The sequence below is a fragment of the Aptenodytes forsteri genome, unplaced genomic scaffold (genome assembly GCF_000699145.1).
Source record: "Aptenodytes forsteri isolate BGI_AS27 unplaced genomic scaffold, ASM69914v1 Scaffold379, whole genome shotgun sequence".
Classification (NCBI taxonomy): domain Eukaryota; kingdom Metazoa; phylum Chordata; class Aves; order Sphenisciformes; family Spheniscidae; genus Aptenodytes; species Aptenodytes forsteri.
The window spans coordinates 2343168-2358579 of NW_008794088.1; the positions used below are offsets into that span (position 1 = coordinate 2343168).

Below are 15412 nucleotides of genomic sequence, written 5' to 3' on the forward strand. Positions count from 1 at the left end.
AGAAAGCTGTTTTCCTATTTCTCTCCATCTCCCTGTCCCCTTCCATAATGAACTTGGAAAAGGTTTGGGTTTGTTTTTTTTTCCCCTGGCTACTGCTTGTACAGTAGTCTGTGAGCAGGTTGGGGGCCACTGCAAGACTGCCAGCCTACTCCAAAGCCCTGAGCTGATCTTCCTTCCCCCAGAATCTGGGGACCTGAATGCGATGAAGGTGGCCACTTCTGTATGTGACCTGGAGCTTGCTCTGGTTCCAGCTCAACTAATGCAAATAACCTGGGGATCCCAAGAGCCCTCACGCAGCAATATTGCTGCTTGCCAGCCTCCCAAAGCCCATGGGTCCTGCCCACGGCAGGAGCAGAACAGTTGTTTTCTGGTGGGGCCATGGCCAAGATGAAGGGAACGAGCAGCCTTTGGGCTCTGTGTGGGCAGCACTAAATACAATTTAGAAGAGGAGGAAGGAAGATAACTTTTACCTTGTGGATGTTCATTTGGGATAGCTCAGTGCGTCCACCTTGCTTATGTATCACAATACGGAGGAAGTAGCAAAACCTCGAGAGAGACAGTAAGACAAGGAGAAGGCAATGTGAAGTCAGTGGAAGAGACCTTGGAGAATAGGGTGTGGGTTTTCCCTCCAGCATCCTTAGAAACATGAAGGTACAAAGATTTTAAAAACAGAGACACCACAAATTGCTCTAGGCATGAAGCTACTCTGTAAATTGAAACATTTTAAGTCTTTTCCAAAGGCAAAAATCAGGCTTCCAAATGCTTAGACATCTACACTCTTGGTTGTCTTTTTTCTTTTTTTTTTTCCTTACTACTTGAATAGGTAGCATGAATGAAAAGTGGATGCATGGAGAGAAGGGAGTTCTTGATAAAACACGTTTGATTCAGCCTCTCTGGAAGTTTTGAGACACTCAGAACTTTCTAGCTCTTTGGACCTCTCTTCAGCGCAAGTCAGATGCTGTGGGCATGCTTTAAAAGAGGGAACGAGAAGGAGCTGATTATATCTGGGCCACAGATGTGAAACAGATCTGCAAACCTTTTAGCTTCTATTTTGTAAAAGCTCATTCTTGACTACTCATAATACCAGATCCTACAGTTGATTATAATTTTGCTTTCTAAGTGGTAGGGAGAAACTGGTTTAGTAATTCAGTAACTAGACTGTGGGAAGCTGTGTAAATTCCTTCAGCAATTTCATTTTGCGGGGACTAAAATGTTCTTCAAACATTGTTACTTTTGTCATTCAATAGCCTCTTTCTTTGTCGCTAGCAGGAGCAGGGCTTTGACATGTTGGATTGAATTTTAACACAAAAAAAATCTAACAACAGCCAAATTTCAGGGCTGCTCTCTGGTTGAACATCATTTTATTTTTACCTGTGTTACTGGGGGAGGGACCTGATTCAGGCTGGGCTTCCTCCAAATCCAAAAGCAGAGAATGAGGTTGCCTGTGGCTATTTAAGTCATTTGCCACCCACGACTGAAGGAGGACTCAGTCAAGGACAACTACTGGTCTTCTCCAGCAGGTAATTGGCTTTCTGGCTGCTGTTGAAGTATGGGATAACCCCTCCAGCAAACTCAGCTCATTTAACCCTTGAGCCTTGTTTCTCGTGTGTGAAGTTGTGCCGCTTGTCCTCTGCTCAGGCAGTGTAGTGGTGTGATTGCCAGTGGTCTCTTCCCACAGCGGCAGCCAAGATGGCCCAACCTCTCCCCGTGCAGTTGGGGCCTGGTCGAAGGGTGATGGTTCCTCATCTGGATTTTGGGACAATGGGAAAAAGTACCCACCCCCCAAAAATCCTAGTATTTCCACAGTGCCCAGGCTGGTGAGACAGCTTTGCCTTGAGCGTGTCCCACCTGTGCCCCTCCAAAAGGAAAGCCAGTCTCAGCCTTGTCTGGTTGACTTTCTCCTCGGAAAGGAAATGTTGTCCCTCCCTGTGTTCACAGCCACGGCTCATGGCATGGGGGGTCCACCATGGCCGGTTCCTGGCAGTGGCGTGAGGGAGGCTGCTGTCTCCCTGGGCTGGGGATGAGCTCAAGCAGCAGGGGCAGGGGAGGGCCTTGTCCTTAAGCGGCTCTTTATACCATATGCTGTGGGGGTGGGTTGAGGAGAAGAGGAAGACAGGCTTAGATAGAAATGGAGAGAGCAAAAAAATTAGGGGAGTCAGTGAAGACCAGAAGATTAGTAAGTCAAGAGGGATGAAAAGAAGGGGGAAAAGCTGTTTTCTTCTTGCTGTCCGTTTCACTAGGGACAATACCAGAAGTCCTTTGAGTGCTTTGCTGATGTCCTTCATCACAGGGGCTCAGCAAGAGAAGGTGGGGGTGTGTGAGGCACCAGAAGCATCTTTGCTTCCATCCCAAAAGCTGCTTGTACTCTGACTTCAGAAACGGATCTTCAAGCTGCAAGGAAGCTCTGTAGCTTCCCCCCCGTGCCCTCCCCCTTTAAATAGTTTAGCACCTTTTAAACCTGGCAGGGAGCGTTCTGGGAGCAGGGCCAAGAGGGCTGGCTCTGCTCTGGATCCTGCCCCATGGTCCACATCATCATTAGAGATCATCTTCTGCCAAGCAGGTGTGAGAGCCATCCCACTGCTGGCCCCAAGGGGTATTGACCATTGGAGGGCTGGTTTGCCCAGATGTTGGTGGTACGAGGGAACAGGGCAAAGGCAGGGGATGCTGCAGCGCAGTGGGGTGCTGCACAGAGTCTTGGGTCTCAGATAGGACACAGTCCTGCTGGCGCAGTCTCATTACCGAGGTTAATTACCCTCCTGCTGTGCTCTTCAGTTTCTAGCAGATGGCATTGCACTGCCCAGCATAGACATACCTGGTGTGTAAAAGTAGCCAGGAGGCAGTTTGCTTTGCCCTGGAGGGCCTTGGTGCTTGTCGCCTGTTGAGCCGTTCTCGCTCTTCAGCCCCTCAAGTCCAAGCATCAGTGTGCATCTGGCTCTGTGTGGGGTTTCCTCAAAGCCAAAGCTTTGTTGGGGCAGAGAGGAATCCAGATGCAATCCTGGCCTGTTTTCACAGTGCTGCAAGTCAGCGGCAGCTGGGAAGTGATATGTTAGTGTCTAATTAATTATTTCTCTGGGAATAAAAGGAGATGTTTGTTTGTTTGGTCTCAGTAATGAATCAATCATTTCTGAGGTATGATGTGTGGACAGACACGGAGAAGCAGCCGGTGTCCTCGGCTGTGCGTGCGTGTTGGCATCTGGCTGAGCAGCTCTGTTCTGGGATGGGAAGCAGGCAAGATCTCTGGTTTCACTAAGGGGCCATTCCTCTCCCAAGGGCAGCACAGAGACTCTCACCACTCCTCAGAAACATCACGGAAACTGCTGACCCTGAAAATATGGAGTAATCTGTCACTTCCAGCATGCCTCCCTTGTCCTCCCCTTCTGGAGCTGTTTCCCAAAGGGTTGATGTTAGCTCAGAGCAGTTTCTGGTTCACAGAGCCTCTCCATCAGTGTCTTTGGGTCCCCTGCAAAGGTAGAAGCTTTCGCCTCCGTGCTTCTGTATGGCAGCTGTAGTATACGGCTATTGATGGGTTTCCCTCTCCCTTGACCGTTGCCCATGAGCAGCATAGGGTGGCCTGTGGTACAGCACTCCAAACACACCCCTCTTCTGTGGCCTCGGCCCAGTGTCTGGGGACTGGGAGGAGGTGGCATATGAATTTGTGTTCTTGCCATGTATCGCTTGCGAGGGGGGTCCTCACCATTGTTGGGGCTGGTAAGGCTAGGTTTTTTGGGTACTTTGAAGTGACTGATCAGCTTGAAGCACTTGCAGTTGGATGAGGGCAAAGTATGATTCCTTGTCTGTCTTTATGTGTATTAAGACCCATTTAATATGAACGTCTCAGTAACACTTTGGCGAAAAAGATCTATTTGCTAAGAGAGGGACAGTCTTAACAGACTTGCATGCAGACACACTCAGTGCTGCCCACACGCACTTTTTTTTTTTAAATAAAGAATTTTTTTGCTGGTTCCTTATCCAAACATACTGACCGTTTGCTTTTGAGTTAGGCTGACTTTGCTCCTCAGGGTCGCCTGTGCCTTTCACGTGCCAGTTGTGGCCACTTCTGACAGAGGAGCCCAGGAGCACCTGTGCGTGGGGGTCCTGCATGTGACACCTCCACATGCTGGTATCTTACCTGTCCCTGCAAGGAAGACACTCAAATTCAAGCTGCCATCTTCTTCACAAGGGGTATTACCTCATTCAGTGGTTCGGTCACTATGAACTTAGGGCAGACGAGGCCTCGTGGGTGAATGGGAGAGGCTTTGCTGCCTGGTCGTCTTCATTGCTGCAATCCTTCCTCTGCTGCATTGTTTTCTTAACTTTTTATGCGTTTATCCCATAAGCTGAAGATAAAAAGTTCCCATTCATGGGCAAAGAGAGCCATGAAAACTGTAATGGGGGGCTGAGGGAAGAGGGAAAGGGTGGCCCCATCAAGGACTGTGCTGGCACCATGAAGGAGTGGCAGCCATAGGATTAGCCCTTTCTCTCGTAACTCAAGGGAAACTCTCCATAAACTACTGCCACCAGCCCCAGTATGAGCTCAGCCTCGCTGGTCTCTGTGTAAGCCTAAGCACCACTACATTAATTATTTTCTTCCCCCAGAGCTCTGTTGCTCGATGCACCAAAATGTGTACGTGCCTGTGAAACACCTGTGCACTTGAACACGTCCGTAGTGCTGTTTGCAGGGTCTGCCTGCTCTGCCTGTGTAAGCTGTGCCTCTCGGAGTGTCTAGAGAGGGGCACATCAGAATAGATGGGCATCCACAGCAGGAGGGGAGTTACATGGAGAGTACCCAGGCAATCAGGATGTCCGGAGACAGTGCTAGTTGGGAAAGGCAGTAGAGCAACTTTTCATTTATTCTTCATGTTTATAGAAATTCATGGCACTTTGCGGTGACTGATCTGGAGTTGCAGGGCCTGTGCAGGCTGTTGCCTTATGCAGGGTGAAACTGTGCGTGTTTTACTCCTGGGAATAGCCCCGAGGTAAACAAATACTTTGCTGAGGTGAGTAACATAAGCAGCATTTGTCCCTTAATCACAGACTAGGAGACTACTAAACTGGTAGTTTTGCCTGTTCTCGCTCCTTACCAATGTGCATCAATGAGACCTTGAGTCCTGCTTCCTCCCTCTCCCTCTGAGCCGGGGTCCTCCAGCAAACCTCTCGAGAAAACAGCTGAAAGGAAAGAGCAGATGGAGGGTGCTGGGCACCCCTCCAGCCAGGAGAGAGGGGTGGGTGAAGGAGAGGAGGGGATCTCCGGGCTGAGAGCACTCTGCATTTCGAGCCTTCTGAAAGTCTCCACCAGGTCCTCTGGGATGGGGCTGAGTTGTTCTTAACCCCAGTGTGACCAGGCGGATGGTCTCTGCAAACTCACTTGGTTCAAGTCTTCCAGGCAGTGCTTATCCATCATAAAGAAGCAAGAAAGGGCAAGAATATAAAAGACAATAGTTGACCTAGGGGCTTCGCTGTCCTGTCTATTTGTCTAATAAGAATAGACCTGTGCCTGAAAAGCACAGGTTGAGTGTTTGATGTTTAATGAGGAGCTAACGTGGCCTACAGTCATATACCATATAAGCACACAGTATTCATTCATATGCATAGAGATATATAGATATCCAGCTGCATATTGTTCATGCTGGCACTTTCCACCAAGGGGATATGGCACACGTAGGAATATATCAGTACTTCAGCTTTTTTATACCAGTAGTTTCAAATTTCTATTTCAGCTAATGTAGAGAGAGTCAAAGAGACTGATCAACAGGCAGGAAAAAAAATCTATAAAATCTTGCTTTGCAGTTCATCTGATAAAGGAAAAATATAGTATGTAAACCTTGTTTCTCATCAGGCTGATTTGCATTCATTTAATGAGCTCCGATTCTCCTGTCCCTCACACTGTTATTTCTCCTAACATCACTTACCTCTGACATAAGCCAGTACAAGAAAGGTCAGAACAATGATTTTCCTCTGTAGCAAGAGAGGACGTGTTACCTATGCTAACAAGTCTGAACGACTGGAGAACATATTTATAAATGTATTTATAAAGATAAAACTATCTCCAAGCTCTCCATTCATTGCACTATTGTCAAACCTAATAAGCTAAGACAATTGAAATCTGCTGGCATGGGAAAGCAGGGAGACCTAACACTGTTGCAGTGACCTGCACATGGATGGTGCTGCACTCGCCGGGACTGAGTTGCTGACCCTTTGCTTTGTGAGTGACCCCCTTGACTGTGAACTGGTGCCCTGAGCAACTTCTCAGTCTGCAGTCAAAAGAGGCTTCTTGCGGGCTACCATGGGACATCCGAGTCTCTAAGCAGGGAGTAACTGTGCAATTGAGTACTTAAAAGCCAAACAGCTTGAATCCTTTCACTGCTCATTGCCCAACTCTCATTATCCAGCATCTAATATAGTTGGACGGATGTGTTCCCTCCCAACATCTTGGTCATGGGAAAAGATGCTATGTAGGTTTTGGATTAAAAGTCAGCTAAAGCTGGAAGGTCATGGGCTTCAGGGTGGGCCCCTATGAATGTTTCCACTGGCAGGAGTGTGCTGTCTCTCTCATGTGCACCACCTTCAATCCCGCTGGGGTTCACCTGAAAGGCAAGGTAGGCCCAGCCCAGACCTGGCTGCAGATGTTTGGAACTGGCCCGGGGTCTGCTTTGGTGTTTCTTTGGGGTTAAGACCAACAGTTTGGCTCAGTGCCGTGATCTTCAGCCTCGAGAGTTTGGGCTCAGACCTGGATCAGCCTTTCCAGCAGTTCAGGAACTCGCAAGCTTTGATGTCCCATATCAGACCACCTGCACTTACCCTATCTTTGGTCTGAGCTTTCAAGAAGAAAGAGGTTCAGACAGGGACCATGGTGTTTGGTTTTGCATTGTGCTGCCAGACAAGAATATCCTGTCATTATATGGAATCACTGAAAACTTAAACAGCATCCCTAAAACCTTCCTCCCCTCCCAAAGCCTTTTGCTGCTCGTAGCGTGTTAATGAGTAGCTATAGACTCCCGCAGCAGAACTTGCAGGATTGAGTGGTCTTGGCAGAGTAGCTGCAAAGGGCATTGTGTTTAATAAAAGGACTAAACTTTACAGTGGCCTTCCCTATGTCTTGAAGTGAGATTTGGTCTTTGGATGTTAAGTGCTGGGCCGATGAGCATGGAGAATACAAATTGGCTCCCTGTGTCCCTCTGGCAGCGAGCAGGCAGGCACTTTCCTCCTGCCCTGGGGCACTGGGGGCAGATTCCCTGCAGATTCCTATTGTCCTTACTAAGGAGGCATGATTTACAGCGGTGCTGGGTGCCTGCAGGTGCCGCCTGCCCCAGGGGCAGTCCCAGTGGCTCAGCACCGCTGAGAATCAGGCCGGGGGGTCCCTGCAAGGGCAGGGGCAGGGGGAGCGGGGCAGGGGGGAAAGAGGAGCAGCGGTGCTTGCTGACGCTCAAACACAGGTCTTCCGATGGAGGGACCTGCTGCGGGGGGAGGCCTCTCAGCCCCCACAAGTCAAACTGCACAGAGTCACAATTAGTCGTCGTCGTCGTCATCATCATCGTCATCGTCATCATCATCGTCGTCATCATCGTCATCATCATCATCGTCGTCATCATCATCATCTTCGGTATTTATCTTCCCAGAAAGCACGTCCTCTATCCAGTCCTCCAGCTCCTCGGCCGAGGGCAGGTCATCGTCATCTCTGATGTCCATCCAGACGCTGTCAGCCTGCGGGGACAGGTGATGGTGGATTAGCCACCCTCAAGACACAGGGAAGAGATCAGGTTTGCTGCTGTTGTGGGGGGTAAGGGTTGGACCACAGGTGGGATGCAGGGGTGGTGGTGGCATTAGCTCCCTCTCTGCCACAGCCTGTGGGTAGGCTCAGCCACAGTGTCTCTCTGCCCACACGTTGGGATTACCACTTCCCCCTGAAGTGCTGTTGCTTCTGACTAGGGGCAGTGGGACTGGTCAACGGGTTTACATGAGTGTGTGGTACTGTTTGCCCTGGGTTAGATGTGTGCCCGCTGCCCGTTCCTCTCCTGCAGTGCCTACACCTGTGAGCAAGAGCATCGTCCACCTGATGCATTGTCCTCACCCCATCTGGCCAGTTCTGTAGACTCCAAGTCTACATAAAGAGAGCATAAAGAGACCTATGCCAGCTCCCCCACATCGCCCCAGTTCACAGGACATCACAGCGTTTCCCTCTTTCCTTCCAGAGCCCTTCTGGCACCTCTTCCTTTAGGAAACCCTGCTCTCAGCACCCCTTCTCCCCAGCCTCTTTTACCATCACCTTTGCCTCAGGATGTTGCTCTGGACTCTCCACATGTGATAGCGGTTGCTCCTCTTGGAAAAGCCTTTCCTCAGATCATCTCAACCATACTCCAGCTGAAGAATGGTGAAAAACACCAATGCCCTGGACTACAGGTGCCCCCTGCTTTTTCTCTCCAGCTGTCTGCATTAATTCCACAAACTGGAGGGGATGGGGTGATTCAGTAAGAAGATGCTGTCTAAAATGCAGTAAGAAGATGTTGCCTAAATTGCAGCTATTAGCCAGGGACAGGAAGCATAACTTACATGGTCTCTGAGACATGGAAATGAAAGGTTTTATCCCTGCTTTGCTATAGGTTCCTTGGGTAAATGTCTGGGTAAGCTCCTTTCCCTTCACTATCTCCCCTCCATAAAATAGGATCAGCCTCCTATTCGCAGAGGTGCTGTGAGGTTATCTCGGTCAGCATTTGATGTTGCAGAAGCAAGTGCTTTTCATATGTTAGAAGATAACTACCGGCTTTTGCAAATGTGCCCCACTTCTTTCCCTGTCTGTGGTACCTAATTCTCTTTGTTGTATGGCTTGCTAGAAAGTCAGACCAATTTCTGCTCAGGGAAACTGTTTCTGCCTTACAATATTTTCCTCTTAAAACACTAAAACTGTAATAAAAAAGAGCCATGGAGAGGCATGCAGCTTTTGCTTCATGTAAATGATCTTGTTCCCGACCTCAGGACTGTTCGTGCAGCAAAAAGTGACATCTTTAAATAAGGGGAACAGGAGTGGGCCCATTGCACCTAGAAAAGATGCTGTGCACATAAAGCAGCAATATTTTGTAGCACATCATGGTCCTCATCCTGAGCCACTACGATGTGAAGGGCCAGTGGGGGCCACTGGGAGCTCTGGTGTTTGTATTGGCAGGGTTTTAGAGAAGCGATGGGGTCACAGGTGTTATGTCCACCGAAGCCAACAGCAGTGTTTATTTTTACTCCGTTGTGTAAGCCCCACTTTGTACCTGTGTAACTTGGCTGAGTGCAGTGATGTAACACTGAAATAACGAAATGAGCTCAGTGTTTGTTTTAGATGTCACCCGCCAACCTAGAACTTTCTTAAATCTCTCTCTTGAGGAACAGAAAACAGACTTAAGAGGAATGAAATAAAACCTGCAAATACTATAATCAACAACCTGAAACATTTACTTTATCAAAGCTAGATAATGCATGATTTTTTACACGTCTCTGAGTGACTGTTGGATAATAAGGCATATGTTCCTGCCTAATACTGCTTTCTGTATGATTCTCTTGCCACTGATAATCCTACTTCCATGAATTTTCATTGATAGGTGTTTAATGTAGCTTTGATATAACTTAAACACGGCCAGCTGCAGTAAATATAATGAAGAGAGATACTGGGGGCTAGTAATAAGGGCAAAAGACTGGAAGACTTGGGCTCTATTTCTGGCTTGTCTGTTCATTTCTCTCATGATTTTAGGTGACAGATGCTATTTTGGCCCTCTTTCCTTTTGTCTCTCCTTTAACAATTCTGCTAACAAGCCTTAACTCACTGGGTCCCCACTCTTTAGGTGTCTGTCCCATGGTCTGGCAGATGCTGCTCTATTACAGGTAAAGTATTGCTCACATCCAGCTAGCGCCGCATCTACTCCGTAAGTCCCAGGCCAGCCTGTGTGCTTCCCTCTCATTCCCCTCAATGGGATGGGCAAGATCCAGGGCCTCCTCTTTCTTCATAACACCATCGCTTTGCCTTCCCTACCACTTCTCCCATCTTATGGTCCTGCAGCATTTGTTATAACAGGAGGCACAATTGTCTAGTACTCCCTCGCTGTCCCTCTTTTTCTGGGGAGGTACAGGAGAGAGGATGTGGGGGCCGTGAGCAAGGTCAGTGGTGGAGCCAGGACCAGCACCCAGTCCCGAACAGTTGTCCCAACTCTAAGTCCCTCTCTGCTCTCTTCTAATGAAACATCAGGTTCCCATACAGCTGAAATTTCAAACATGAAGTCAAGCACCAAATTACAAACACTTCTGCAGTGGAGAGATTCTGCTTCCAGAGACACTTACATACCCACACAGGTTCATTTTAAAGAGATTAAAACACCCAGCACTTAACCGTCAAAAATAAACTAAGGTAATAAGCGAGCCAGGCTGGAGCGTGCCGCGTTACGTGCTCTCTGATCATCTGGACTGTTATTGTCAGAAAGAGGAAAAACGGTTTCTCTCCATAGCCGTGTCAGGGCCGTGATGCACGTTACATTGCACTCAGCAGCTGTCCCCAGATCTCTGCTGGTGGGGGCCAGATGGGTCCCTCTCCCACCTGCCTTAAAAGCTCACAATGGGTGGGCAACTTGACATCGGTCCCATGGCTTGCTGGCTTGAAGGCAACTGTGGTGAAAACAGTAGCTGCTAGAAAGCTGGCCCAACAGCACAGCTGTGGATGCTGTGGGTACCACCACCACCACCGCAGCCGTGCCAAAGCAGCACCTGCCTGTGCAGCTCTCCCTCTGCAGCGCTGCCGGCTGCGGGACAGCGTGGAAAGCCTTCACTGCCACCGGGCATGGGGCGGACACCTCTCCTCTTCCCACCCAAATCCCTCCAGCACCACCTGCATGGCAGTGGCTGAGGAGGAGGAGGGCCTGGATGAACCCCAGTATACCCTCTTCACCCCAGCAGGATCCCTCTGTTACCAGTTTATGTTGTACTCTTATTAAGGCTGTGTATTTATTTGGTTTTTTTCAAGCTGTGCAGTTTCTCCTTGTCTTCTGTTGGGGACCATCTTTCCCTCCTACACTCAAGCTGGGCGATTCTGCTTCTGCTGCAAAAACACTCTCCTTTTTCTCCTCTTCTCCTCCCCTAGGCACAGCACCCCCCTACACACACGCTTTTCCCCCACAAGCCCACCCAGGTTCAGTCAGAGCAGGGCGCAATGGTGCATGCTGTGAGTTGGGGTGGAAATGTGAGACCCTGAAAACAAAACTAGGCAAAGCACTGAAGCTCAGACCATAGGGGCTGGTCCTGTCCTCAGCAGACGTGGTTTGTGTGCAACTCGGCAGCAGAAGGATGCTCAGACTGAAGCCCTGAAGCCTTATGTTGGAGGTCTTATGAACCCAGCTGCATGTGGGAATGGTGAGGTCTTTACACTTTTTCCCAGAGAAAAAGCCTGGTCTACTTCCACTTAACAGCAGAAATCCCACTGATTCCAGTGGACCTCAGATCTCGTCCTTTCTAGCACCCTAATCTTGGGATCGCTGGATTTTCTGGGCATATGCTACTCACGTCTGTGACGTTCACCACCCCGATCTGTGGTCTGAACAGGTCAATCTTGAAGGTCTTCTCCCAGTAAGTGATCAGCTGCAGGAGAGAGAAACAAAGCTCAGACAGGGCATTTGCAATACCCCATTGCATTAATTCAGCCGGCTGGGCTGTGGTGCGGGGAGTGTGCATCGGTGAGTGCACGGGAGAGAAGAGAGGCTGAACGCACGCTTGGGCCGCTGCACATGGCAAAGGAAAGTGCAGGCTCTGGGGATGTTCCCAAGATGCCACCTTCGTGGGAGGCAGACCTGAACGAGCAGCTCTCAGGGATCAGCCATGTTCCCATTTCCCATCCTGTATATCCTGTGCATGTGCTGGGGCAATTCCTGCGCTCGTGCACACACCCACCCCCATCCATGAATTAAACCAAGAAAGACAAGGAGACCCTGCCACTCACCAGAGGAAAGTCGTCGGGGTCAATCCAGACAATGCTCAGGTCGGGATTATCGGTGTTGTCCCTGGCAACCTGCTTCAGGATTTCCAGGAACTCAAAACCATCTGAAATGACACATGAACCGCTGCAGCCCTTTCCTGCAAACGCACAGGCACTTCTCGCTTGCAGGGTTTTCAACTTCCCTCACCCCTCTATGCACACAGGAGTTGTTTATAGTTCTCATTAAAATGCTGTCTCCTGGCTCTTTCTGCTGATAATAAGGCTTTTAATTTCAAGCATCCTCCCCTGGTATTGAAATTAGTTACACATGAATTAAGCCTCGTAATCCTTCCGTGGAGCGGAACAATGTCACTATTTTCTTGTGGCGAGGGAGGAACTGAGCCCCGGAGAAGCTGAAGCTTTTCGGCACGCTGATGGCGCTGAGAAGCACCAGTGCCACGGCTTTTCAGGAGCTGACGCCCACAGGTATCCCGCATGCACTTCGCACACCCAGCCCTCAGCACTTTCCCGGAGACACACAGCAAGATGGACACAGAGTTAGGGAGCAGATCCTGACGCTGGGGTGGAGGGGATGACTTTTTTTTTCCATCCATCCATCCATTTATATCCAGAATTTGAATCCTGGCTAGCATACCCGCTAGCATAAACACCTGGAAGCATCCCGGCTCCCCATCCCGGCAGGCTGGGGCTCCCCATTGGGGCATGGGGCTCCACAATGCAAACAAAGCACATGAAACTACACCGTCTTGAGTGACGGAGAGGCACGCAAGGAGGAAACTGGCCTCCTACCTGGGTCGTCTTCTTCGGCAAAGGCCACAATGTGGATTCCCTCCATGTCATCCTCCTGGAAAAAACAAAACTATTACTGATGGGTCAGGGAGGGAGGACAGAGTCCGGGCGGTTGCTGGGGATGAGAAGCGGTGGGATGCCTTCAAATGAACAGGATGATTGCAAAGGGAGGCTTGACTGGAGCCCCACTGAGACACCAGAAATGGGAGCTGAGGTGAGGCCGAGTCGTGGAGGTATTAGGCGCTGAAGCAGGTAGTTTGGGTAGCGTTGCTGAAACCCTTCAGCTAAAAATGAGGTGGGCACCATGATGGCAAAAGCAAAGGAGCTTCTGATGGTGTGGGGCAAAACCTTGCCTGCAGAGAAGGCCACGGGCTCTCTAGCATGGGAATATGGGCTCACCCTCCATGCCTGAGGCCACCTACCCTCATAAATTTGCAGCTGCCAGGGGATGGTTTGCAGGGAAACAAATATCTGCCACCATGCTCAGACCACAAACATGCTCCTTTGGGGCCAGCAAAGGAGGTTTCCTCACAACATGAGAGGCGAGGTGGCTCACTTGGACACCTTTCAGGAGGTGAAGGGTCTCTGCTTTAGGTGAGGGTCTCCATGAGCAGCAAGGGGAATTGAGTGGGAGGCTCATTTCGGGGCTCCAATGAGTGGAGGACAGAAATGACAGCCTGGTGGACTGCTTTTCTCCATGAGACACGTGAGTAATGGGTAATCATATTGGCAAAGGCCAATGGATCTGCTGGCCAGTTCATCATCCGCCTGCTATGAATGTCATCTCTGAATTATCTCACGGATAGGCTTCGCCTTCCTCACCCGCTGCCGGTCCCGGTTTCCATTTCAATTGGTTTTAATGCGAGAAAAAATTCCCATCTAAATGCTAATTTCTTTTCCCTTCTGAGCCCAGAGGTGACAAAGCCACCATCAAAAACTGAAAGGAAAAAAAACCTGAAAGATTAAGTGGAAAACATTATCTTTAAAAACAATAGCAGATGCTGGGCCTTTGCTGGCGTCTTCAGGGAATATGTTTTCACCAGGCATTCTAGGCAGATTTACTTGGGATTCAGACCACTTACAGCTGGCAAAATCTGCACTGTTGCTTTTTCTCCATATTTGCCCACAGCATTGTCAGACAGCAAAATAAAAAAAAATAAATATATGTGATATATAATTATATATATAGCTATATAATACAGCTATATTCTGACCTACAAGGCAGCAAACAAAACTGGAGTAACTCCAGTGAAGGCATTGGGGATGTTCTGAACTTGTAGCGAGATCAGAATCCAGCCCATTGTCACCTGTAGGTACGAGTCCCTTGATTATAGCAGAGGCAAGCTCTGCGTTCCCAGGCTGCTGGTAAAGCAAACATCCCAAGGCTGACAATTCACGCTTTTCCTGAGGCTATTTTAGAATATATTCAGTATAAAAGCAAAACCACTGTATGTGAAATTTGGGTCTCACTGAAGCCCCATGAAAACCTTTGAGGGACTTCAGTGGCTCTAGGAAGCTATCTTCTATACAGAATCTGTATTTCAAAATAAAATGAAAAGCTATCATGCCTAAGTGACTCATAACTCCTGATTCAGTTTTATTACCTCTTGCCTTGTTGTATTAAAGACTCCCAAGGTTTTTGGTGCTTCGGAGTCCTGCAGCGTTTCATGTTACACAGCCAAGCAAGGAGACAACTGAATGCTGTTATAAATATGCCGAGCTTTCTGGAGGAATGACTGCATCTTCCTTAGCATCTGTAAAGCACCTGTTCAGCTTTGTTTTTCAGCATTCAGCTGGCACTTGAAGGTCCCTGAGTGGCTATTAACATCATACACATTCACAGTGAAGGGATAATTTGTTATACACGATTTTTCTTCCCTTTTTCCCCCACACTTGCAGGCCAGGAGAGTCCTCTGCCTGTGATTGGTGCCAAACTGCTGGTTAGTTCTTCACAATCGCTGACTTGCACCTTGCTCACACCGTGAGAAGTGAAATCAATACATGATTTGCTCCATAATCTATATAATTAACTGAACTGCCTGCCCTTGCTTGCATTTTGAATTGTACATCTGCTCTGGTACAATTTCCATGACTCATCCATTCGGTACAACCTCTGTAGCTCGCCCAGCGGGCAGGCCACTGAAGGCAACCCACCACCAGCACTGATGCCCGTTAGATAAGATAGAGCATCCTTGGGAAGGATGCTCTCCATAGCTATATCATGGCCGCTACAGAGGCTCAAGACCCACCTGGCACACTTGGTTAGCTTTCCCTGTTCTCTCTGTGGAGCAAACAGGACCCAGCTCAGCTGTCCTCCACTGTTGAGCAAAGCATTTGAGCACACCATTTGAACTCAGGCACTGGGCATCATAGCCAAGGCTTTCCCGTCTTCCCAGAGGAGGGAAAGTGGCTTTGCAAGGAAGGGAAGATAATGTTTTGCCCAGCCAGAGGCTAGAGCTTTTGAGCAGTGGTTTCTTGTTGGAAACTAGCAGGGGACGCAAGGCTTCCCACCCGCGCGTGCTTACCCACGTCTCAAACATGTCCTCTGGACGCAGTTTCCTCAAGGTGGCCCTAAAAGGAAGACAGAAATGCTCTTTGAGGACGTGTCCAGCACCATCACACATGACGCTGCCGGCATCATGGAAAAGGTCACTGTGGCATGTTTGGTTG

The 15412-nt window shown here is 49.1% G+C and overlaps 1 protein-coding gene across 1 annotated transcript in view; it reads right to left on the bottom strand.

Moving 5' to 3' along the window:
• Nucleotides 1-5508: 5508 nt before the first annotated feature.
• Nucleotides 5509-15412, bottom strand: part of CASQ2 (calsequestrin 2) — a 35591-nt gene continuing 25687 nt past the window's right edge. Inside the window, exons 7-11 of the mRNA XM_009274534.2 lie at nt 15268-15313; nt 12743-12797; nt 11957-12057; nt 11524-11598; nt 5509-7701 (exon numbers count right to left, since the gene is read on the bottom strand). Coding sequence (XP_009272809.1) covers nt 7507-7701; nt 11524-11598; nt 11957-12057; nt 12743-12797; nt 15268-15313 — 472 coding nt within the window. The 3' untranslated portion in view covers nt 5509-7506. The remainder of the gene's footprint in view (nt 7702-11523; nt 11599-11956; nt 12058-12742; nt 12798-15267; nt 15314-15412) is intronic.